This window comes from Lissotriton helveticus, chromosome 1_1 (genome assembly GCF_964261635.1).
Source record: "Lissotriton helveticus chromosome 1_1, aLisHel1.1, whole genome shotgun sequence".
Classification (NCBI taxonomy): Eukaryota; Metazoa; Chordata; class Amphibia; order Caudata; family Salamandridae; genus Lissotriton; species Lissotriton helveticus.
The window spans coordinates 1186464159-1186488967 of record NC_136057.1 but is presented as its reverse complement, the minus strand read 5'-3'; the positions used below and the strand labels follow the sequence as shown (position 1 = coordinate 1186488967).

The following is a 24809-nucleotide window of genomic DNA, read 5'->3' as shown; positions in this document are numbered from 1 at the left end:
AAACGCTTGTTCTGTTTAAGTAGGTGTTCTAGCTGGCTGTGAGGTAGATGAATGGGAGTGTTTCTAGTTCATGAAGTCTTACTTAATCGTAAGCCATGCAGGAGTTACAATAGAGGTGTGCTTAACAAGTAAACTGTCATAGCCTCAAGTTTAGCGACCCTACCCTACCTGTCCTAAAGAGTCTCAGAAATTGAAAACTTTGGATTTGCTTAGCTGGGAAGGCAAAGGAAGAGAATGCGACACTATTCTATGATTTAAAACTATGAAATGCTTCTGTGCTGTTATTGTGCATGATTTTGGAATTTCTAAAAATGCATTCTCTAGACAGACACAAAACTTACTTCAGAAGTTCATATTAAGTCTAAGCAGCCAAAACAGATTTTGTTTTTTTAAATCTATGGGGTGCGCACTTTTATTTTCCAGAGATCTACATTTATTCTTTGTTGTTTGAAAGCCTGCAATATTTGAATTGTAAACTCCTTCCCTTTATAGATGGTCGAAACAAAAACACGTTCCCAAACTGGGAGATATGAGCGCCTCCTTTGAGGATGTAGATGCGTTTTATTCATTTTGGTAAGTCTATTTTTCCTTGTTTGCTATCAAACTTAGAAAGTAAATGTATTAAGCATTAAAAGCTAGGAAAGCAGTGCACATATTAACAATTTTCTCGATCATTTAAATGTTCTGCTTCTGGACAAACTGCATTGGCTAAAAAGTAGCTGAATATTTTGCCAAGTGTAATGTTTAAACAGACCAAAAACTTATAATTTTAAATCTATCATCCCTGAATTGTAGGTATAACTTTGATTCCTGGAGAGAGTTCTCTTACCTGGATGAAGAGGAGAAAGAAAAGGCAGAGTGGTGCGTAAGTTGATTATTTTGCTAACCATAACACCTGTGTTTAGGCCACTGCATATCAATTCTATTAAGGATATGAATCTGCTAATCTTGTTTAACCCCTGTTAAGGAGGATGTCAATAAATGCTGCCCATGCTGTACAGTGCTGTAAATTTTGACCTTTAGCTCCTCCAGCCTAATAAATGTCAGCTGTCCTTAAAAGTTTGACTTAAGTTGAAAGTTGAGCCAATGGAAGCACAACTTTACTACATTATCTGAGAAACCAGACACAACTGCAGTTGTTGAGGGAATGGAGAACTTGTTAGCATGTGACCTAGCTTAAACCGTTAGCACCACATTTTTATTATAGTTTAATACATTTTTATTCTGCATTTTATCAATCCAAAACAAGAAACCATTAGAAAAGAAACCTCCACCTTCCCTACTGCTGCTGTCAACTTACCTCGTTCCCACAAATCCAGTTCTTCTCCCAACCTCCGGAACACCGCTTTGGCCTATTGGATAATCTCCTCTTTTTTGTAACCATTACTTATCACTGAATCTAGAAGTGCTTTCCTCACTATTGATAGGGGACATTGTACCCACTTTGCTTTGTAGTGAATAGATTTGTCTTGAATATTCAGGACAGACCGACATTTGGGACATTGTAGATCTTTGAATTATTTGCTGAGAGAGCCCATGTGGGGGATCCAATGTTTAATAAAATTGTTCTCGCTTCGACATGCGGTATTAAAAAAGTTTTCTATTCCCAAGTCCCATAGCAGTTTATGCAGTTTATGAAGCTTTATGTCTCCTGAAGGGAGAATCGGGGAACCCCACAATGCAAGCAAGGACTGTTTTACTGCCAGAAGTGTCAGGGCAGATTGTTTAGGAAGACTTCGCAGTGGTACAACTTCTGGGTATTCCGCTGTTATTAACTCTGGGGCCTCCTCACTTCCCTTCAACACTTCTCCACAGAATGAAGTTAATCAGGGGCAGGACCTTTGGAAGGTCTCCATGTACCTGCCTCCTTATGCCCTCTTGCACAGAGTGGATGACCTTTGCCGCCAAGTCTTGCTGGTGTGTAGTGCCAATGATATAGAATTTTAAGAGGGCTTCTCTTCCCACTGATAGAATTTTAGGAGGGCTTCTCTTCCCACTGCATTGCTTGCAAATTTGTTCTAATTTTTGTTCTAATTTACCTCTATTGCATCCTCTGGAATGGGAGTTCATCTTTTGTGATGGGATTGTTCGGAAGTCTGTAAATGCAGCATTCAGCATGATCATAGTAGTATCATAGGAGATTTTCATGGGGGTGACTATCTCTGTAGCTGTCCTTCTCTACCTGTGGTTATTAACCAAAGCTGATTACATTAAATATGTCTCTTACTGTCCGTTAGCCTCCTTCTCATCAAGCGCTGAAGGTCTGCCTATCATGCCCGGTGTGACGCCTTTGTTGTCTCCCGTGGAGAGAATGGTACATGGTTAGTTGAGAATTGTGTATATGCTGTCTCATACCCATAGAATTGCTCTTATTAAGGGGTATCTGTGTGCTCGTGGGGCCCCAGGGAACCTCCCAGAGCTGCTTTCCACCCAATGTGTGATCTATAATGCTCTGGCCTTCATGCGTCAGTAAGGTAATAACTGAGGGGTGTAGTCTGCTAATATTAAAATAGGCCCAAGACTCCCATACGCCTAAACCCCCACCTCTGGATTGCAACAAGCACTGAGATCTGCCTGATCTCAGTTCTTTCCTCTGCCATAGAATTCAGACCACTATTAGGAGATATTCCCTTAATATATTAATTTGTACAGGGAGTGCCAGGAAGTCATATGGTATCTTTGGTAATACTGTCATTTTTAGGAGCAGTGATAATTCCCCCACAAGAGAGCATCTTATTCTTTCCTTTCATTAGCTCCGACATCACAGATCTTTGCAGTCATCACCAGATCTTGTTAGTATGAAAGAGGATGCTGCTAAATCGATTCCCAGCTATATGATACTTTAATAAAACAGTTTGCGAGGAGTTGAGTGCCCCATATATCGATGGTCACGATTATTAATGCATATGGTCCGGTCGTGGATGAGCCACAAGTGTTTCTACAACTGCTCAGCATGCTGCGCACTTTGCTGGATGCAGCCATCTTGTGGGCAGACATTTAAACACACATCTGGACCCTAGTCTAGACAAATCGAATCCACTAGGAGCGCGAACTGTTAGAGTTGCTCAGTGTATACGGGATGCCATGGTGGAATTAGGTTTGGTGGATGCATGGCGCTTGCCGAATGCTGGAGCGAGGGGGGCTACGTATGCCACTCCAGCGCATATAAGCTGGTCCTGCCTGTATTACTGGGTGCTGAGTGACGGTGCAAATGAGTGGGTCAAGGACATTGCACCCCTACCACGCACTTCTTCTGATCACAACCCAGTGCTTCTGGACCTCCATATCCCTACAAACATGCACCGCCCCTTCACCTGGCGCTTTCGTGCTGAAGCTTTGCTAGTCCTGATATATGAGGACACTGTTAGGAAGGCGATAGATAACGCAGTACTTTGAGCTAAATAAGGGCACAGTTGATAGTGCGGCCACCTTATGGGAAGCCTTCAAGGTTACTGTGAGATGGATCTGCATCAGTACCACAGCAGGCATACAACGCGACATAAGGGGACAGCTCTCCAAGTCGGAGGCAGCGTTGAGGGAGCTGGATCAATAATACGCGATCAAGCCATCCACATCTATTCTCGCCCGCATACATGAGCTGCTACTGGAATACAACAAACTAGCAGACACTGAAACACATTATATATTGCGCAGACAAGTCGCTACAGTGTATGGAGAGGGTGGTTGCCCGGACAGACAGTTACCTACCAGATTGAAATTTCGGGCCGAACATCACCACATTACCAAGATAGTGGACGGTAATGGAGTGGAACATTTTACACCTCAAAACATAGTAGACCAATTCAAAGATTGCTATGCAGATATGTATACATCACGCGGGTGGATGGATGATGATGCTTTGAATGAGAATCTGCCTGATATCGCCTGTGCCTGGTTATCGAACGGGCATCGCGAGTATCTTAGCCAACTCATTGACAACACTGACATCAAAGCAGCGATACTCTCCCTCCCAAATAACAAAGCCCCGGGCCGTATGGCCTCACAGCCGAGAAGCGTACGCTGACCATTTGACGCCCTATTTATTAGAGATTTATGCGAAGGCCCACCAGTTGGACATACTGCCTTTCCTTAAAAAAGATAAGCCACCAGCCCAATGTGAGTCATATCGTCCATTATCATTAATCAATCTGGATGCGAAAATCCTGGCTAAAATACTGGCTGTCAAGCTTCAACCCCTGATGCCCTGTCTGGTGCTACCGGATCAATCCGGGTTTATACCGTAACGCTCCACCTCCCACAATTTGAGAACCATATTTGCCATGTTCCATATTTTAGATCCTGTATTACCTGCTGCTGCTGTTATGCTGGATGTGGCCAAGGCGTTCAATTCCATTGAATGGAGATATATGTTTAACATCTTGAACCGCATAGGACTGCCGAGCATCTTTTTGGGCTGGGTACGACTTTTATATACAGACGGCCCCATCGGCATGCGTTTGTGTGGGGGGGACTCACCTCTATGCCATTTCGAATAGAAAGCGGCACCCGTCAGGGCTGCCCTTTATCGCCACTTCTATTTGCTCTCATGCTAGAGCCTTTGGCATGTGTGATCCAACAGCTTCATATGGAATCAGCATTAAATTTTATGCAGCGCCCAGTTGCCATATCTATGTACGCAGGCGATATGGTGCTCTTCATCCGTGAACCACAAAGATATCTGTCCCCAGTCCTGCGGGAATATATCCGTTCCAGTCTGTTCTCCGGCCTTACAATCAACTGGAACAAATCTGTCATAATCCCTCTGACCGCGGGCACGGCCCCATCTCAGGTGGAATATCAACTGGTCTGGTACCCTGACCCAGTGAAGTACCTTGGAGTGTGGGTACACCGCTGTCGGAGGGGATGATTAATTAGGGGCAGGGGGGGGGCCAGGGGACTCAGAGCAGCCGCTCAGAAGCCGCGCTGGGGAGACCGTGAGAGAGAACTAAGGGAAATGGCACACCTTAATTTGTAACCGGTGCTCCTGGAACGCTTGCTCTAAAAACAGGAAAAAACATATATATGAGCTCTTGGAGACTGAAGCTTGAGAGTTGTACAATTTATTTGAAGACACAGCTTCTAGAAATAATCAATGATAACATAAAAACCACGTAGTACTTGGCCCTGTACCCAGCATTCTCTCGAAAGTTACATGGGCCAGTTTGAGTTTTACAAAGTACAGTATAGAGCTGCTATGAGAGAGGCTTTGCTTTAAGTACACTTTTGAGCTGAGGCAGATTGCATAGAAAAGGTTTAGAAAAGGGTAAGCACATATTATTGGGCACACTCACTCACCACTGCGTGTATGATATCCTGAAAGTACAAGTTTAAACACCTTAAATGCAGTGGAGATAAAACAATGTCAGAGAAAACATAACATTTCAAATAGCGTAATATAACTTTAAATGTAAAGAGGAAAAAGCATTTCATAACAGCAGAATATACAATGGAGGAGCAGAATCTAAGTACATGAAACCTAAGTACATAAAACAAGGGCTATCTCGAGTAACCCCTGGGAAAAACTCCTGTCAGACACTCAAGTGCAGACGCGGAGTAGTTCAACGATACTCTGGCGGACCAGCCTTTTATATTGTTCAGGGGTGAGGGGCCTATGGTCACGCTATATCACGTCACCTCGAACCACATATCCTTCTGTCGCCTCTCACGCCCCTGCCTGGTGACTTTCCCATCATTGGTGTAAATGTGACTACCTTCTCGTAATTGTGTGGCACGTACGTTAGCCTAGACTGAGTTCCTGCCATTCTGACTGGAAGTTTGTCATTAATCAGAAATGTGTTATTGTTGCTTCGAAAGGGTTCTATTCATGTGTCAATCAGGCAGTTTGCGATAATATTTCGCCACAATTATCCTCAGTTTATCGGATATCTTGCTTGACGTAGTTGTTGTGCGAGCTTCCCTTATTCTATTCATGGCTTAGGTGGGGGACGTGGGGTATGTTGCAAGATTTATTGAGGAACTTGACTTCTACAGCTTGTGGGAAATATACAGTGAGGTGGGGCTTGGTAGGGGTGCGGGTCCTTGCAGACAAGAGCAGCAGGGTGAAGCCTGGGTCAGACCTGCTTTCTGCTTCTGCTTAAGCTAAGAGAAAATGGCAGTGCTCAGGGCAACGTAACTGAGGCCTGTAACTTCTAAACAGCAGGGCCTACACAGGGGTCATGTCGTGCAGGTGATAGGTGTGTCCTTGGATAGCTATGCAGGTAAAAATTCACCCTCCAACATTCCCCCCTCTGGTTCAAATTATTGAACCAACCAACATCATTGAACATCATACAAACTGCATACTTAGCTGGAGATGGGGGAAGTGGCCAGGGCGAGTTATAAAGAAGTAGCTCCTAAATCCTCACCTGGTCCTCCTAGTCTCTTACACATTGTCTCATAGGGACGTACCAAGTCTCTCCCTGAGAGAAGTGGTGGGCCACCATGTACTGGGGACTGGTACTGACTTTCAGAAGGACCCTGCTCTAAGTGAGGGTCGGGGACAGTACGCTCTATGTTCAACACTGCTATCTCTACATCTTCCCCTTGTCCTCTGTGCATACCTGTGTTCACATCTGTGTAGTTCATCTCAACTCTTTTAGACCTTATTTTTCTAACATAATGCAACATAATCTGTGTTCCGAAATACACAACTACAAGCACACATAATATAGGCATTATAAATTTTAGTACTGCAGATAGCCATAAAGGCGTCCAGTCCAAACTGGACCAATTACTTAAAACATCTGCTTTTGCACTTCCATCCTCAGGCATCTGTTGTCCCAAATTGTCCAAATCCCCAATGGCCTTTGTAAGTGTTCTGTTATCCGCATCATCGGCTAATATCAAGGCACAGCAGAACGACTTTCCCCATCCTGGCGCATCCACCACTAGTCATCGCAATTAACTGGTCTAAAACATAGCGTTGTTCCAGAACCACGAGTCTCAAAGGTCGTAGTTCTTCTTTCACGGCGTTGAACCCATCACGGGTGTTGTTAACAAGCTGCATCAGTTCATATCTCGTTACTTGGTGCCATCGGGCATTGTTTTTGGTCTGGAACATGGGGATAACTCCCCCAAAGTAAAGTTCAGCATCGTTGAAATCTTCCGGAATCTCATGGAATGTGTCATCTGAGGAGTACTTTTTGATTTCTCCTTTTTCGGTGGTGGGGCAGGGTGACATCACCTGCCATTGGGTGTGTATGGATGTGGGAAATGTTCGTTGCTTGGACGACGAGATGCCATTCATGCATCGTTACGATAGAACAAAAGTCCTTGCCATTGGGGAGGCAACTGCAGATCCATTTTTTCTCCGCAGATCCGTAGATACCAATGAGGATGGATGTGCCGTACTTCATGTCCGAATTAAATCTAGTGCTCTTGCAATTGGCATTCCTGCCCACAGGTACCGTCCCATTACCTAGGAAGCAAAGGAGAGGAGACTTTTAGCTTGTATGCTCTTTTCTGTGTGTATGGTGTACCTTTACTGGATGTGTATCCTCTAGTTTCCCTACCCCATATCTCAGCACACTCCCTCTCTATCTCCTCATTTAAATTATATTTGTGCTCTTGTCCTACAGTTGTGCTACCTAAGGAGGCTGCCTTACATATCAAGTCATGTGGACCATTCCATTTGATATTGAAATAAATGCTGGCCTTCAGGTGTAGAATAGGTCTCCACTGACAAGGGCATGTGTCATGGGTGTGGTTACATTGGTGATGTTCAGGTGAGTGGCATTCGGATGTGGGTGTTGGGAAGGTGAAGTACCCTAGTTTCTTATAGTGATGTTCACAAATCTGCATTATGTCGGCAGGTACTTTCATATCACGGTAAACCTCCATCCTCCTTTCAATTTCCAATGGATTAGTGATCACCCTAAATGTTACATACTAGTCATCCCACTCTGTGGTATTTACAAATGCATCATCCACTTTGGCTGAGTGGAGCTCTATCTGACCATGTATGCGGCAAAGGTACAGGTGTAAAAGACATTTGGCTGCGGGTGGTGAGACTACTTTACGTAAAGTACAATTCATCTGCGCCTACAGCGTGTGGAATGTGAGAACATACAAGGCAGGACTCATTTGTGACCTTTCTTCCAACCTCCCTCATGTGTCTATACCACATGTTGTTATCTAACAATGCATTGTATATACCATAATCCTCCCCTGACATACTGGGGCGCTGGGAGTGGGAATCAGGCATAGAGTGCTGGTCGAAGGTGTAAACCACTGTCTCTTGGAAATTACTAATCCAGTCTGCCTTAAGTCGGGTACGTGATGTATATCTAACTGGCACTTTCTCGCCACTCAGTCTATGTCTAAGACTTCTTTTATTTTGACGGGATCGTCTTGGTGTACCTGGCACAGTGGGGGTCAAGATGATATCGAGTGCCAAGTCCCTTCCTGTAGGGTCAGCATGGGGTACAGAAGGTGTCAAGACAGGCACAGAGGTGTCATAGCTACTACTGGTGCTTTTCCCAGTTTGCTTGTTATCAGGAAGTGTCTTAGGCATGGGTAGCTCTGTGGTCGTGACAAATTTAATATTACTAGTAGCTCCTCTCTCTCTCTCTGATCGCACTGCTAACCAGTGAAATGCTGTTACTGCAGCTACAAACATAAAAGAAAATAATAGCTGTACATATCTTTTTAATTGAAAGCTTGACATGGAGGGTTGTTCTGTTGCTGCTTCTCAGTCCGTAGGCCATCATACGATCTCCACTTCCTTGATCTTGGATCGTTAAGTGGCACATGATGTCTTCTTTGCTGTCAATGCTCAGATCTTGGACGGTGACGAGTGGAACCTCAAAAAGTCCATTTGCAAGTGTTCATTGAATTGAAGTTTCTCCACTTCCGAACTGCTTCATAAAAAGATGTGTGTCCCAAAGCAGATAGGCGGAAGTTCATCAGAGATGGGACGCTTGTCTTTGTCTTTGATATCTGAATGAAAAAGAACTTTGGAGCACGCATTAGTGCACATAAATGAACAATTCATCGCTTACAATATCAGAAGAGGGCCCAGTGACTTCTTTTTAAGTCTTGCGGAGAGAATAACCACATCTATTGATCTGTCAATGACAAGCCGGTGAGACTTGATGTGATGATCAGAGCTGGGAGTGTTCCTTAGTGTAAACAGAGCAACGGAAAGGCAATGTAGCCATTACCTTCCAATTGGGTACTATGACCGCCACTGTCACTGCGAGTCACTTGCGAATGGCATCCAGTAATCCTCAGTGACACATGACCTCACAAAGCAGGAATGTAGTTGCGGCCTTTGTGTCACAATGGACACACGGTCCGGCTACCACTACCATGTTGTGTCTGTATTTCTGGCATTTGTCAAGCATGTCAACATAGTCAATGGGACCTTGGGCTCTGGTATTGTTGATGCTACTGTTTCTATAGCTGAATTAGGGAAATACTGTCGCTACCATGAGGCATTAATGAACCAAGATTTGTATATGCTCATGTGCATTGGGGATGGACCACTCTGTCTGCAAAGTAGTGGACATGATATCACGAGGGACATGTGTAGGAAGGTGTAACTGAGTGAGTGCTATTTGTAAAAAGCCTTCCTATCCTTGTGTGCCTGAAAATTTAAACAAATAAAATCTTATTCCTGTGTACTCCCCTCTTCTTCCACAGCTCTTTTCCTTCAGGTGGGGCACTTCCCTGTATCTCCCCAAGGTGCAGCTGTGCAATGAAATCATAGTGCTGAGCATTGCTTATTCCCTGCATTCGTACTTTTAACATTGAAATCTACTGTGTTTCTGCATTAATTTGCTTTTCCCTAGCACTGGGCATGTGTTAAGTAATAGCTGTACACGGCGGTGCATATCTGGAAACGTATTCCTTATCTCCTCTTATCCATCCTAACGTACATTTCTAACATACATATTCCTTACTATTTATTTTACCAAACTGTGTGGTCTTATTTTCATAGACCAACGTATCTTTATACATATATATTTCCCTTTCTCATCAATCTCTTTGTTCACTTCCAAACTACAGGAAGCCTGTTTCCTGTTTTGGCTCTACGCCCAGAATATGCAGTCTGGCCAGGAACGCTACTTGTGAACATGGCCCAAAAATAAAAAGAAACTCTATTAATTTGTCTGCATTTTATAATATCTGAAAACATGTGTTGTCTCTATTTGCAAAATGCAAAATATACGTGTTGTATTATAAAATAAAGATGGCTTATTTGTAATGCACATGTTCACTCACAATGGTGTTTTGGTAATAAACAGCAGATCTTTATTGTATTCCAACTCAAGGTATTCTCTGAATCCACCTTAGAAGGATGAAATGCTCTAGCAGCACATGATCTCGTGACTCATGATATTTATTAATCTGAAAAGAAGTGTGGTGCAACTAGTTTGCATTCCATTCCATCGTTTTATCTCTGGCTTGTGCCTGTGTCAGCTGCTGCTGAATTTTGGGACGTGTGAGTGAATCATTCTATTTAGTTGCTCAGTCTTGCATTATTAGGTGAAATTTACAGTGTGTGTGTGAATTATATGTGACCATTCACATAACATAACTATCTATTTCTATATAGAAAATGCAAACATAAAATTGACAGTCTGCGTGCATTTGGGAACCGTAAAGGGCATTGTGCCATTTTCATTGAAACATATTCTCATATTTAATTTGGCCATCAGACCATGTGGACTGTGGTGCATAAAGTAGACGCTGTTGAATACTTTTACTTCCTATTTCTATTTGTACTGACTCTGTGAAAGGGACCCTTAATATCGCCCCAGAGAAATCTAGTGTGTTTGTGCTCTGGTTGGAGATGGGCAGTGCCCCCTCCTTGATACAGGAGAATGTGGCACCTGTGTCAATCAAAAAACTATACATGTTATTAATCCTGACATTCACAATGGGGTCCTCTCTAATGTCAATAAGGGAAATACTAGAGTTATCTGTGGTCTTTCCTAACTTGCCTGGTCCTGCTGGGTGGTGCCCTGTGAAACCGAATTGAAGGGGGGCAGTACTGTAGCTCCCTGTGATACCGGGGCTGGTGTCTGGGACACCATTTTGTACACAGGCATGTGTTGCTGAGGTACCTGTTGTTGTATGTGATCATGTGTCACCTGTGCGTTACCTCCTGGCACATTTAAGGCACTTTGTGAAACATTAGTGACAGTAGTCACTTGACTCACTGGTGAAGCTAGCCTAACTGCATCATCAAGAGTCTTTCTTTTCTTTACTTTCTGCTGTTCTAATTCCGCAGCTGTGTTCTCAATAGCTGATTGCCTTGTTTGTGACATTAGAGATCCGATGTCTGAGACATCTGGAAACTTCTGGCGCAGTTCGTTCCATAGCGCTGATCTTATCTTATTGAAAGGATCACCATTCAATTCTGAATTAGTGGTGGATAGCTTTGCGCCGATGCGTGAAAACATATCCTCTGCATCCTTTCCAATCAGGGATGTGAGTAGGCTTCTCATGTCCCAAATAGCCAATGACACACCTGTAGTGTCATTTTCAAAGGCTTGTATCCACTTTTCCGCACCCTCTGTGAGGGGTGGGAGTTCTCTCTTCAGTTTTTCTTTGTCCGTTAGGGACCAAGTTACTGAGGAAGGGGGGTCATTGACCTCTTTGGACAGCAGGGGCAGCTGGTGTGTTACCCCTGTCGGTCTTGTGTTCTCATGCCTGCGTGCGTATTTCTTCCAGACCCTTAGGCCTTGGCGCATGTAGGTGTAGTTCCAATCATCATCTCCTGCTTCCTGCAAGATGCATTCTTCAGCAGTGGCCATTTGCTCTGGCTCAAAAGATCCTTCTCGGGGCCAGACATTCTCTTGAAATGCATTAGCCTTTGTCCAGTCTGCCAAGTTATCTGAGAATGGAATGACATAAAGGTCACTCCCTTCTCCAAGTATTACTATCTCATTTGGCGTCAGACCACTGGTCAATGGCTGTCTTGGCCTGTAAAGGGCAATGTTGTTCAGTTCTCTAGATCTTGCTGAACGCAGGCGTGTTGTACCTGATACATCATATTCCTGTGGGATGTTCTCAGGTCGCCCTTCGTTACCTAACATAGTAACACATTCTATCTCTCTTCTTCTCTACTTTCTCCTCTTTTCTGCCTGTTCAAACAATTTTGGCAGATCCAAATAGTCTCGCTCTAGCTGTGGTGTCATTGGTCTATGTGGTGTAACTACTAGTGCCTGAGGTATAGGCGTATGTGGTCGTGTCACCTGAGTGTTATAATTAATGACTGCAGACGGAGCTTGGGGTACACTTAAGTTGGCTGCGAGAGAGACTGCTATGTTGATCTGTGGTGGGGCTGCACTTTGTGCTTCCTGATGCAAGTCTATCCATGGACCTTGCTGTGGCATGATAGTTGGGACTCCACCACTGTGTGGCTCTACCTCCTTCACACTGCTAGCTACTTGATTTGGTGCTGGTCGTTTCTTTGCACCCATATGCTCAGTCATTCTATCCCCTATACTGGCTAGGTATAATGCAAGTTGCTGGAGTGCTGCTGTATTTTCTATGGGGCTTCTCGAGTACTGTTTGTGTGACATGTCCTCTTCTTCTTTACCTGTTCTTTGGCGTATGTCACTTTCTGCCCTAGTCCTGCTAATGTCTCCCTCAGTTACTACCTCAGAGGGATACTGTTCGCTGTCTCTCTTTACATCATTGAACTGTAGCAGGTTCTTTTCCTCTCTATTAGGACCTGTGTTAAGGGGCTGCCACTCATTATACTGATTCTGTGTATTGCAATGCTGGTGGCTCGGGAATCGGAATGGGCCATAATGTCTAGTTCTTGTTCTTGGAGTATCGTCATTCTCAGTGAGGGATGTAGGTGCTGGGCGGTCAGGTCTGGGGAGTGACATGTGGGAGCCTCATGGCTCTCTTTGTTTTCTTCCTGCTGGGGGCTGCAGAGTTGGATACGTCTCATTTTTACTATCAATAGTGTGTCAATTTGACCTGGCATTCCTGATGCTGTATCCTGCAGTACTGGGCTTTGGGAGCTTAGGGATAGCTGACCCGATGTACTCTCTGGTGTACTATCTCGTGAATTGTCTGGGATGTCTGGGGCTAAGGCATCGTCATGGGCTACGGCTGCCTGGACATCTGATAAGAGTTCTATGTCAGTCTTTATACCTCGTCCTAAATTAATGTCATCTGCGTCATAGGCTGGTGGATGTGCTGTGGGTGTTGACATTATTCTCCTGTATTGAGTGTAAGCAGGGGTAAGAGTGTAACGCCACCGGGTGTTATTGTCAGCCTTACCTGCTGCAAGGATGTTACGTCAATTCCTAGGGCTGAGATTAGTGTCAAAATGACTGTACATGTCAGGGGTGAGACAGACTCAGGGGATGTTGCTGTACCTTCAGAAAGGGCAACAATACAGCCGTTCACTATGTGTACTGTGATCTGTAGTCTTGGGTTTTGCCTGGGCTGTCTGCTCATATCCTAGAGTCGAGTTTTCTTTGAGGTGGGCTATCTGTAGCAGTGAATGTGGCGAAACTAATCTCCTTTTAAAATGCTGTTTTGTGAATATGCCCACATTTCTGGATAATGCGTCGTGGAAGGGTGTCTTTGTAACAGTCCTGTGAGTCTTAGTGATGGCTGCTCTGCAGCTGGTCATGTAACTCGTGGGCGTGATGCTCACAGCCTAGTAGAGTGAGGGTATCCTGTGAATCTCTCTGCCCCTCCGGGCAGCTGGTGCTTGGAGAAGGCGGTGTGAGTGAACACTGGTGAGCAGTATCAGGGCTTTTCGCTACTTACTACACTACCTACTGACTGAAGTGTAAGTTGTGTGTTATCAGTGGGGGATGTACACGTTGGCACTGGGAGGCACACTTTCACTAGATGCAATGTAGATGCCCTTATCTCAGTACCCTGTGTGAGTGGGATTCCCAATAAGTCCCACGCTCTAGATATTAGGGAAATTTCGCTTCTGTTATATTTTCTATGAGTTTGTTCGCTCACGTTCTGCACTGATACAATTTTATTGTCTAATATGTGTAGAACTACCTCAACTATTTGTTGTCCACTATAGCTCATGTATGTACCGGACATCTGGCTGACTTCCTGTCAGTTGTTTTCGGGAGTGGGGCAGTTTACCACAAGCACGATGCTTCTGTGATGACTGATTACCTCCTACACTCATGTAACCTATTCATTAGCGTGGAATGCAGTTAAAAAAAGAAACATTCTTATTTAGTCTAAACGATCTGTAGTAAAAATAACGCAGAGCACTTCCCTGAGACTTCCCTCGCAAAGCCTGCAGTGCTTTGTGGAGGGAAGGGGAAATCCTGTATTGCCAGGTGTGCACACAGGGGAGCAACAGCAAAAAGAAAAGGAAACAATATGTCAGTGTGACAGCCGTGGCGCTTGAAATGCTGTAGCTTATAAACTTTCTTCAGTTAGTCAGTGGCAGATCAACATACATGGGATACACAAAAATACATTTACAATCTCCCTAGTTATTGGATCTCGCTAAAAACATAACCCAGTTTTCAAATGATGGCCACAAAATATATTAGCAGCATATATATATATCAATAGTATACTTTTGCTATGGTCAGCCTCTGTATATTTAATAAGAGCATAAGTAAAATGCAAACATTTCTACAATTAATTTACAAAAATCACGCTCTATGGCCACTAGAGTGTGCTAGAGTATTCTTTATACATATGGGGTGCACCAACAATAATTAACAAACCACTTTTAGCTTGGCAAAAATATAATGCCTACAATATGAGTAAATAAGCTTGCTAGTCCCGCACAGAACTCTTCCCTGGACATACAGCAGGGGATATCACCGCTAAGCTAAGGAAAGATCAAAGGTCACGGTAGCTAATCGGACCTGCTGAAATTCCTTCTTTCTCATGGACTACTGACATGAGAGATTTCCTCGTCTCTGTCGCTCCTAACAGAGGATCACTTGCACGAATATATCGAAAAGATGCCAGATGCAACTCTTCCTTCCCTGTAACTTCAGAGGTTCCCTTTAAGCAGTAAGATGTATAATTCACCTTCACTCTTCCTTGACACCCTATTGTAGGTGTATCAAAGGCCCTCCCCCAGAGAGGAGGCTCCACCATAAGCTGAGAGACCTGCCACGTGCGGCTCTCCTTCCCTGTATTCTATATGCAACAGGGGCTCCCTTTAACCGCTAAATAGATGCTGAATAAAAAAGCTAAAAATAAGGATGACAAACACAATCCTACTTTGTATTTACACGAGGCTTAGCAATAACATGCGACTATTCACAAAGCAAAGAGGAAATTCATGAATTTCATTAATCACCTAACCGTCAAGTTCAGTCTCCACATGGCACACAATCCCTTCCTCTGCGTGGAATCATATAACAAGGTTAACAGACAAGCCTGGACCATTGGCAGAAGCACTGCTGCACCACAACACTGAATACCATTCGGCCGCACCCAAGAGAGAGAGACAGCGCAGCGGCGGGCAGACACAATAATATGTATGCTTACCCGTCAGCGCTGAGGTCTCCTCACAATGGTTCGGCAGGACGGCTGCGCAGGATCGTCTAGCAGTTTAGTACTTCCTCCTTAGGACCCAGCTGCATCCTGTCAGTTTAACTCCTCATTATCACGTCGAGGTCACCGTCACCAAAATCAGAAATGTGTTATTGTTGCTTCGAAAGGGTTCTATTCATGTGTCAATCAGGCAGTTTGCGATAATATTTCGCCACAATTATCCTCAGTTTATCGGATATCTTGCTTGACGTAGTTGTTGTGCGAGCTTCCCTTATTCTATTCATGGCTTAGGTGGGGGACGTGGGGTATGTTGCAAGATTTATTGAGGAACTTGACTTCTACAGCTTGTGGGAAATATACAGTGAGGTGGGGCTTGGTAGGGGTGCGGGTCCTTGCAGACAAGAGCAGCAGGGTGAAGCCTGGGTCAGACCTGCTTTCTGCTTCTGCTTAAGCTAAGAGAAAATGGCAGTGCTCAGGGCAACGTAACTGAGGCCTGTAACTTCTAAACAGCAGGGCCTACACAGGGGTCATGTCGTGCAGGTGATAGGTGTGTCCTTGGATAGCTATGCAGGTAAAAATTCACCCTCCAACACCGCGACCCAGAGATTGTTATAGGTAGGAACTATGGGCAGGCCTGCGCAGTCTTGGAGAATCAAGTGGATAGATGGCTACCTCTCCCGTTGTCCTTAGCAGACCCCATTGCTGTTATAAAAATGGTCATCTTGCCCAGTTATTTCTGTCTCTTTTGCAATATCCCTATAAAACTTTCTAAACATTTGTTTGCAACAGTGAGAACTCATCTACTTAGACTCATATGGGGGGGGGGCAAACAGGCAAGTGTAGGTTTGAACATCTTAACACTTGACTGCGCGATGGGGGGCTACTGTGCACCATATTTTTACATATACTACCTCTGCGCACAGGCGCAATATGCCTATTACCGGTATCGTCGTCCTGCTTTTACACCTCATGTTGCAGTGGAGAATGATGATGCACACCCTATCCCCATAGCTGGCATGATTACGCGCACACGAAGGGGCAACCCAAAATCGGAAATAAACACCTTAGACACCACAATCGCTGCCTGGCAGACTACTGGTAAACTCGCAGATAAACTCCCCTTATAAGCTCCGGCCATGCCGTTGGCCTTCCATGCGGCACTATCAGTGACACAGGAAGCTGGCCCAATGCGCTCACTCAGAGAGGCTAGTTTTGACAGTTTGCAGGATCTGTATCCAGACGGGAACTTTATTTCACCGGAAGAGCTAACATACATCACTAATCAGACCCCACTCTTTCAGTTCACACTTCACCGCATGAACTCTCAGTGAAGAAACATTACAAGACCTTTCCCGCTGAACCACCTGCACTACACTCCCTTCAGCTATTATTAGTAGTCCCTATTCGATGCCAGCTGATCACCAAATTATACAAAGCGGTGAGAAGCGAAGTAGTGAGGGCTGTGGATAAAAGTCTGGATCGTTGCAATGCTAAACTGTCGACCCCACTGACATTGTCTGAATGGGAGCACATTTGCACAATGGTAATCTATGAATTATTCATTTCAAATCTATCCATCAAATATATCACACACCTCTCAAACTTTACTAATTTGGTCTCCGAGACTCTAGCAATTGTAAACGGTATGGCAAGCCGGACACTGATTCCTTGCACTTAGCGTAGCGCTGTAGGCCTGTATTGCAATATTGGGAGGAAGTGTTGAAATGTATACATGCTATGTCAGACATCTCTCTGCAATGTACACCCATGATGTTTGCTTTGCAATGTGCTTCAGATAAAGGGTACATTAGGGAAGTTTGTAAGAATCGCTCTCCTACTAGCGAAAAGATGGGTGGCGCTCACTTGGGTGGGTACACTGGCACCCCGTGCTGAACGCTGGTTCAAATACCTGATTGATTGCAGGGGAAATCTTGAGTGTTATGCAGAGGAACTGCTATTGTCTTCAAAACCTAAAGATATTTGGGAACCACTGCTGCAATATCTTCTATTGCAGGCCCAAAGAGACTCCACACAAGACTGTTGAGAAACACTGTCAGGCAAGAGCTGTTTTCTCCATAGCGCAAGTTTGATATATGGAGACAAGGTGTACATGCATACATAATGCGAGCTGCTCAGTCACATTTGTTTATTTTCTCTTTGTTATTGGTTTACTGTACTGCCTTGCATGGCAGCAGCGCTGATTATTTTGAAAAACACAATAAAAATAATTTTTTTAAAAAGGTCCCTGCCAATATTGTTGAATGCCTTTATCAGCTTCTAGTGCCAGCAGTAGCAATTTCTAGTTGCCTTTGGGTCTTGTATCAATAAGGTGTAACTTGCCTGGCTTGGTCGGGGTGTATAAACGATAGCATTATTTCCTGCAGACCAAAGACAAGAATTTTCAATAGCTTGTTGATGTCCTGTTTCAGAAGATAAATCTACTTATGCAAAGTTCTGTCTGTGATTTGTTTATTAGGTTGTATGATGAAGAAGCTTGTGGCTTGTGGCTTCTGGCATCATGGGGGTAGCTCTCCCATTCTTGATTATCTTCTGACACCCTCTAGTACAGACAGTAACAGGGTTCCAAATGTTGTATAAAAGCTGGCATGTAGCTTTGGCACTTTATCCGTTTTGAGGCTGCTTGGAATATCTCTTCCTTAGTGACCAGTCCTTCTCGTGTGGCCCAGTCAGGTTCTGATAATTTAGGGGGGGGGTGCCTTGGCCAGGTACTCAGACTGATGTGCGGCGACTGTGGGCTCGTATGTAGCGCCCACCATAGAATCACTTAGCTTTCTCCTTCTCCCCACCATGGGTAGCCCATTCCCTGTCTTTAATTTCTGTGATCTAATTGCATGCCTGTTTCAATCATAGTACATTCTCTAAGTGCTTCTCTGGTGTATTGCCTCCTTTGAAGAAGCATAAATCTATCTTGTCTAGGAAATTGGCTTTATTTACTTCTAGTGTTCTTTTTTGCTAATAATACCAATAACCTTTGCCAGTGGTGCTGTGACTTTGTCTTTGTGTGCCTTCCCAGCTACCCAGTGGTCTTCCATCAGTTACAATAGCAGGGTTTCCATCTTCGCCATCTTCAGTAGCCCATTTGTGGCTGTCATGTGTCCTCTCAGGATTACTGTGAAGGCATCCCACAGAGCAGCCACAATAACTTCACTGTTGCTGTTTAGTGAAAGGTATACTGCCATATTTCCACTAATCAGATCTTTAAAGAATGCATTGCTAAAACACCAAGTGGTGGTATGTGTATTTGCGCTGCACCCTCGCCTGCAGTTCAACAGGAAAAAGGATATTGATCCGACAATGGCATGGGTCTCTGGGATACTTCCCTAACCTCCAGTAGTTCTCTCTTGTCTAAGATGTGGTCAATGTGTGCTGCTGAGTATTACGAAAAATAAGTTTCCATTGGTTGTCTTTAGCCGCAAGTGTCTACTATGTACATGTCTTCTATCACGGATTTCCCTGGCGGTGAGATCACTGCTGTACCCCCTTATCTATTTTTCATATTCCTCATTTTGAGAACTTGGGGTGTTAAAGGAGTGGCGTAGATACCCACGTCAGTTAATAATCACAATCCTTGTCAGGGTGAACCCTCAAGGTCACTAAATTAACCGGAGCTCAAGCCCCTGGTAGCTATGTAACAGAGTACAAAGCTTAACTTGGAGGCAATGTGTAAAGTATTTATGCAGTACTAAAACAATAATAACGTCTAAATGCAAAACAATAACCCAAAATAAATGAAGAAGATAAGTACAATTTAATTAATAAAATGATACCAAGAAGATTAAAATCCTGTATGGGTAACTGCGAGATATAATTTTTCTTTAAAACATTTTTAGTAATAGCACCAAGAAGCAGAAAGTGCCATTGATAGTCAATGGTCGCGGTTGAACCAGATCAGGGAACAATTTAATGCTGCTTGTAATTGAGCATGGGTCAGATACACTAGTCGGGTTCATCCTGGTTAAGGATTGTAGCTCCTGACTTTAGTCCTTCAAGCTTCAAGTCCAAATCTGCCAAATGATTACATGCCTAAAGCCTCACAGGACCTCAGCAGAGGCTCTAAGAGACCCACAGGATGACAGGCAGAGGCCAGCAAGAGGGTTCAGACCAGGTCCAGTTGCCACTGGTCATCTGGGTTGTTGCAGGAAAGGTATCTTGCATCTTTTTGTATCCCTTTAGTTGTAGCTTGAACAGGAGGTCAGCCACATGGCCCTGGGTACTAGAGAGAGTGCACATTTAGTCCTCCAGGGCTCCTCTTAGGCAGTAGACAGCAGGTTTGATCCTCTTCGAATCTTCCTCCAGTCCAGGAGTGTTCTGAAGTGGGACCCTTGAAGTTTATTCCTGGTATGAGCTAGTGGGTGGGAAAGCCCTCCCCCTCCCCATTGTCCCTGTCCTGAGAGCAGTTCACACCTCAGAACAGGGAAGCCATCAAGCTGAAAGGCTTCCAGTGGGTTTAGGCAGACAAAGCAATCAATCAATCAATCATAGCATTTGTATAGCGCACTACTCACCCGGAGGGTCTCAAGGCGCTTGGGGGAGGGGGGTCCGCTACTGCTCGAACAGCGAGGTCTTGAGTTGCTTCCTGAAGGAGAGGTGGTCTTGGGTCAGGCGTAGGTGGACGGGGAGGGAGTTCCATGTCGTGGCAGCCACGTAGGAGAAGGATCTTCCTCCCATGGTGGCTCTTCGGATGCGGGGAATGGCGGCGAGGGCGTGGCTGGTAGAGCGTAGCTGGCGGGTGGGAGTGTAGAAGGTCAGGCGGTCGTTGAGGTATCTGGGGCCTTAGTTGTGGAGAGCTTTGTGTGCGTGGGTGAGGAGTCGGAACGTGATTCTCTTGTTGACGGGGAGCCAGTGCAGGTCTCTCAGGTGTCCGGAGATGTGGCTGTGTCGGGGGATGTCCAGGATGAGTCATGCTGAGGCGTTCTGAATGCGCTGGAGCCTTTTCTGAAGTTTGATTGTGGTTCCGGCGTAAAGGGTGTTTCCGTAGTCCAGACGGCTGGTGACTAGTGCCTGGGTGACCGTCTTCCTGGTTTCTGTGGGGAGCCACCGGAAGATCTTGCGTAGGATGTTGAAGCATGACGAGGAGACGGCGTTGACTTGTCTGGTCATCGAGAGGGAGGAGTCTAGGATGAAGCCCAGGTTGCGTGCGTGGTCCGTTGGTTTGGGTGCGCTGCCCAGGGTAGGGGGCCACCAGGAGTCATCCCAGGCGGAGGGTGATGATCCCAGGATGAGGACTTCTGTCTTATCTGAGTTCAGTTTCAGGCGGCTGTTCGTCATCCACTCGGCTACGTCTTTCATCCCTTTGTGTAGGTTGGTTCTGGCGGTGGTGGGGTCGTTGGTGAGGGAGAGGATCAGCTGAGTGTCGTCGGCGTAGGAGATGATGTTGAGGTTGTGTTGGCGTGCGATGGCCGCGAGGGGGCTCATGTAGACGTTGAAGAGGGTGGGGCTGAGCGATGATCCTTGTGGTACGCCGCAGATGACTTCGGTGGCCTCGGATCTGAACGGGGGGAGGCGGACTCTCTGTGTTCTTCCGGCGAGGAAGGAGATGATCAACCCAGTGCCTTCTCCTGGATTCCGATGTCGGTGAGGCGCTGCACTAGGGTGCGGTGGCAGACTGTGTTGAACGCTACAGAGAGGTCCAGGAGGATGAGTGCCGCTGTTTCCCCGTTGTCGAGCAGGGCTCGAATGTTGTCAGTGGCTGCGATGAGGGCGGTCTCGGTGCTGTGGTTGGCTCTAAAACCGGACTGTGAGTGGTCGAGGGATCCATTTGTCTCGAGGAAGGCAGCCAGCTGTCTGTTGACTGTCTTCTCAATGACTTTGGCAGGAAATGGAAGGAGCGAGATGGGACGGGAGTTTTTGAGGTCGGTGGGGTCCTCTGATGGTTTCTTCAGTAGGGCACTGAGTTTGGCATGCTTCCAGCTCTCTGGGAAGGTTGCGGTGTCGAAGGAGGTATTGATGGTGTCCCGGAGATGAGGTGCGATGACGACGTCGGCCTTGTTGAAGACGTGGTGAGGGAAGGGGTCGGTTGGTGATCCGGAGTGGATGGTGTTCATCGTGCGGATGGTGTCTTCGGTGCTGACCGGGGTCCAGGCGTGGATGGTGGTGGTGGGGGGCGTTGGTGTGGTCGTAGGGTGCGTCGGCTGTGTGCTGAAGCTGTTGTGTATGTCTGCGATCTTGCTGTGGAAGAACGAGGCGAGCGAGTTGCAGAGTTCTTGCGATGGGGTGATGTCGTTGTTTCCGGCGCTAGGGTTCGAGAGCTCTTTGACGATGTAGAAGAGTTCCTTGCTGTTGTAGGCGTTGTTGTCTAGTCGTTCCTTGAATGCGGTTTTCTTGGTGGTGTGGATCAGCTGGTGGTGTTTTCGAGTGGCGAGCTTGAGGGAGGTCATGTTGTCTGGTGTCGGGTATCTGCGCCAGGTTTCTCGAGGGCTCGGCAGTTCTTCTTAGAGCTCTTGAGTTCGTCGGTGAACCAGGGTGCTCTCTTGTTGCCGGGTCTGACGGGGGGGGGGGGTCTTCAGTGGCGCGAGGTCGTCTGCGCAGTTGCTGATCCACCTTGTGAGGTTGTTGGCGGCTTGGTTGGGGTTCGCTGAGCTGGCGGGAGGGTGCTGGCTCAGGGATGTGGCGAGCTGTTCGGCTGTGATCTTGTTCCAGCTTCTGCGGGGAACCTGTTGCGGGTTGTGGTGGTCGTGGTCCTTCTGAAGCTGAAGTGGACGCAGCGGTGGTCTGTCCAGTGGAGTCCGGTGGCGTGGCTGAAGGAGATGTCTTTGCTGGAGGAGAAGACTGGGTCAAGCGAGTGGCCGGCGTAGTGGGTGGGGGTGGTCACCAGTTGCTTGAGTCGGAGGTTGGCGAGGTTGTCCAGCAGGGTGGTGGTGTTGCGTCGTTGTTGTTCTCCAGGTGGAAGTTGAGGTCCCCTAGGAGGATGTAGTCAGCGGAGGGGAGGGCGTGCGGGCTGATGAAGTCGGCGATGTCTTCGCTGAATTGTGTGCGTGGTCCCGGGGGTCTGTAGATGAGGGTGCCTCTGAGGGTGGTCTTGGGGTCGGTGTGTATCTGGAAGTGCAGGTATTCGGCAGCTGTGAGGGTGTCGTCGGAGTTGGTTGTGATGCGGATGGTGTTCTTGTGGACGATGGCGATGCCTCCTCCTGTCTGGTTGACGCGGTCCCTCCGGGTGATCTTGTATCCTTCCGGGATGGCGATGTCGGGCGCTGAGAAGCCGTTCATCCATGTTTCCGTGAGGAAGGCGACGTCTGGAGATGTGGAGTCGAGGAGGTTCCAGAGTTCGACGGCGTGTCTGTGGACGGAGCGGGTGTTGAGCAGGATGCACTTCAGGTGGTTGCTGCTGGTGCTCGTCTTGGCGGGTTTGATGCAGGTCCGGATGCAGGAGAACTTGCAGGATTGGCAGGTGAAGGGTCCGTGGGTGTGTCCTGGGGTGGCTCGGTGGCAGCCGGGGGTCCGGTCGGTGTTGAGTGCGTTGAGGGTGGCGGCGTCGTAAATCCGGCGGGTGGGCTGGCATCTTCGGGGGCCAGGGGTTCTGGCGCTGGGCGCGGTCCAGGCGCGGACGGGCGCAGACGGGCTTGCCTTTGGCGCGCCTTCGGCGCACCCGCTGCGCGTACGCATGCGCTCTGCCATATATGGAGGTTGGGGGGGGGGCGAGGGAGGGGCAGCTGGGAGGCGGGGTGGCGAGTGGGGGGAGCGTTGAGGTGATGCGGAGGGAGCATGGGTGGGACCGCAGGGGAGCAGCGGCAGGGAGCGGGGTGGGGCAGGGGAACAAGCTGGCAAAATACGGCACAAAAGCTAAGACGAGAGACACGGAGCAGAATTCACAATAGGCACAGCAGAAGGGCAACAACAGGCGGAGGGGCAGGGGAACACTCTGGGGAGCACAGGCGGCAGGGGAGCGACGATAAAACACGAAACACGAGCAGAAACACGAATAGATATAGGCAAACCTTAGCAGGCACGAGAGAACGGGCAGGGACCGGGGGCCACTCCACACAGGGTCAGAGACTCGGCTTGGCAGCGGCGGCGGGAGGAGCGACCGGGTCTGACCAGGTCAGGTCAGGTCACAAAGGGTAACTTTTCTTCAGCACTTTTTCTGTAACAGGCACAATTTGACTTTACAATTACATTGGATTTTGTTTAACTGTTAAAAAATGTCCTTGAAAATATAACTAATAGTGTATCCAAGTGCTTCCTTATGGAGGAGCCACTCCTGCTACAAGGAAAATAACTTTGAAGTGCAAGTCACTGTAAGGACATGTTTAATATTACCTTTACAGTCCTACTTTCAAACATCATGCACCCTGCCCCAATAGGTATTAAGACTTCACCTTAGAGGTGACTTATTAATATGTAGTTAACTGGGGGATGGTGGGAAGCTGTGTTCCAACAAGATATTCCCCAGATTTACTGTCACTGCAGGAAAACATTCTATTGCAACTCTCTGGGTCTGTATGAGTTTATTGGAATATAGAGGTTCTAAACCATATACAGGCTTCTAGACCTGAACCCCAAATGCCAGACCATGTTTGGTAGTGCCTTTAACAGGATTATAGGTGCCACAGTTAAAAGCAGTATTAGTAGTATATTTTGCCCATATACCTACAATTTTAAGGCATAGTTTGTGTATTCAATTGACACGTAACTGTTGGTATACTTTGGTGAGAGGGCCATGATATACGTTGTGACCTAAAAAGAGAGACGGAAAAACGGACCGCAGATCTCGGGGTCTAACTACTTCGGCTGGTGAAGCATTTTTTAAGCTTGGGTGATGTTTGGTGTGGAAAACACAGCCTTACATGAGGCTTCTGTTTTGGGAATGGTGTCTCACAAAGACTTCTCAGAGTGTCATTGTTTTTTTTGTATTGGCTGAGCAAATGTAACTAAGCATCATGGCATGTGATTAACTAAGCATCATGGCATGTGATTTTTGATTCTGACAATTTTACTAAATCGTATTCAGCTGGGCACAGGCTGGACTGAGAGGAGTTGATAGATGAATTCATAAAAAATAATTTACAGTGTTATTCACTGGGTGATTAGAGGTCCACAGAAGAGGTCTGTAATATGTTAGAACAGCTGCAGCAATGCGCCAGGCCTTATTGTCTCCCCGTAGAGCTCCTCAGCTAGCTTTCTAAAGAGATGATCGTGTAAAATTGTTAGGGAGTTAGTAATTGTCTGAAGAAAGAACCAGTCATATATGAAGTGACGATTACTGCTATCTCTAAGTAAGGCTGCTCTAAACTCAGATATACTCTGTAACATAAGGAACATTACTTTGTAACCTGTAAACTGAATTTCGTCTGTGCAGATATCCGTTCTTTGAACACAATTAT

General features: G+C 46.3%; 1 protein-coding gene across 1 annotated transcript in view; it reads left to right on the top strand.

Annotated features, from left to right (window-relative positions):
• The window catches only part of DNAJC2 (DnaJ heat shock protein family (Hsp40) member C2), a 252490-nt gene that overhangs the window by 92862 nt on the left and 134819 nt on the right, over positions 1–24809 (top strand). The window contains exons 6-7 of the mRNA XM_078679433.1: positions 493–573; positions 796–861. Of these exons, the coding sequence (XP_078535559.1) occupies positions 493–573; positions 796–861 (147 nt within the window). The remainder of the gene's footprint in view (positions 1–492; positions 574–795; positions 862–24809) is intronic.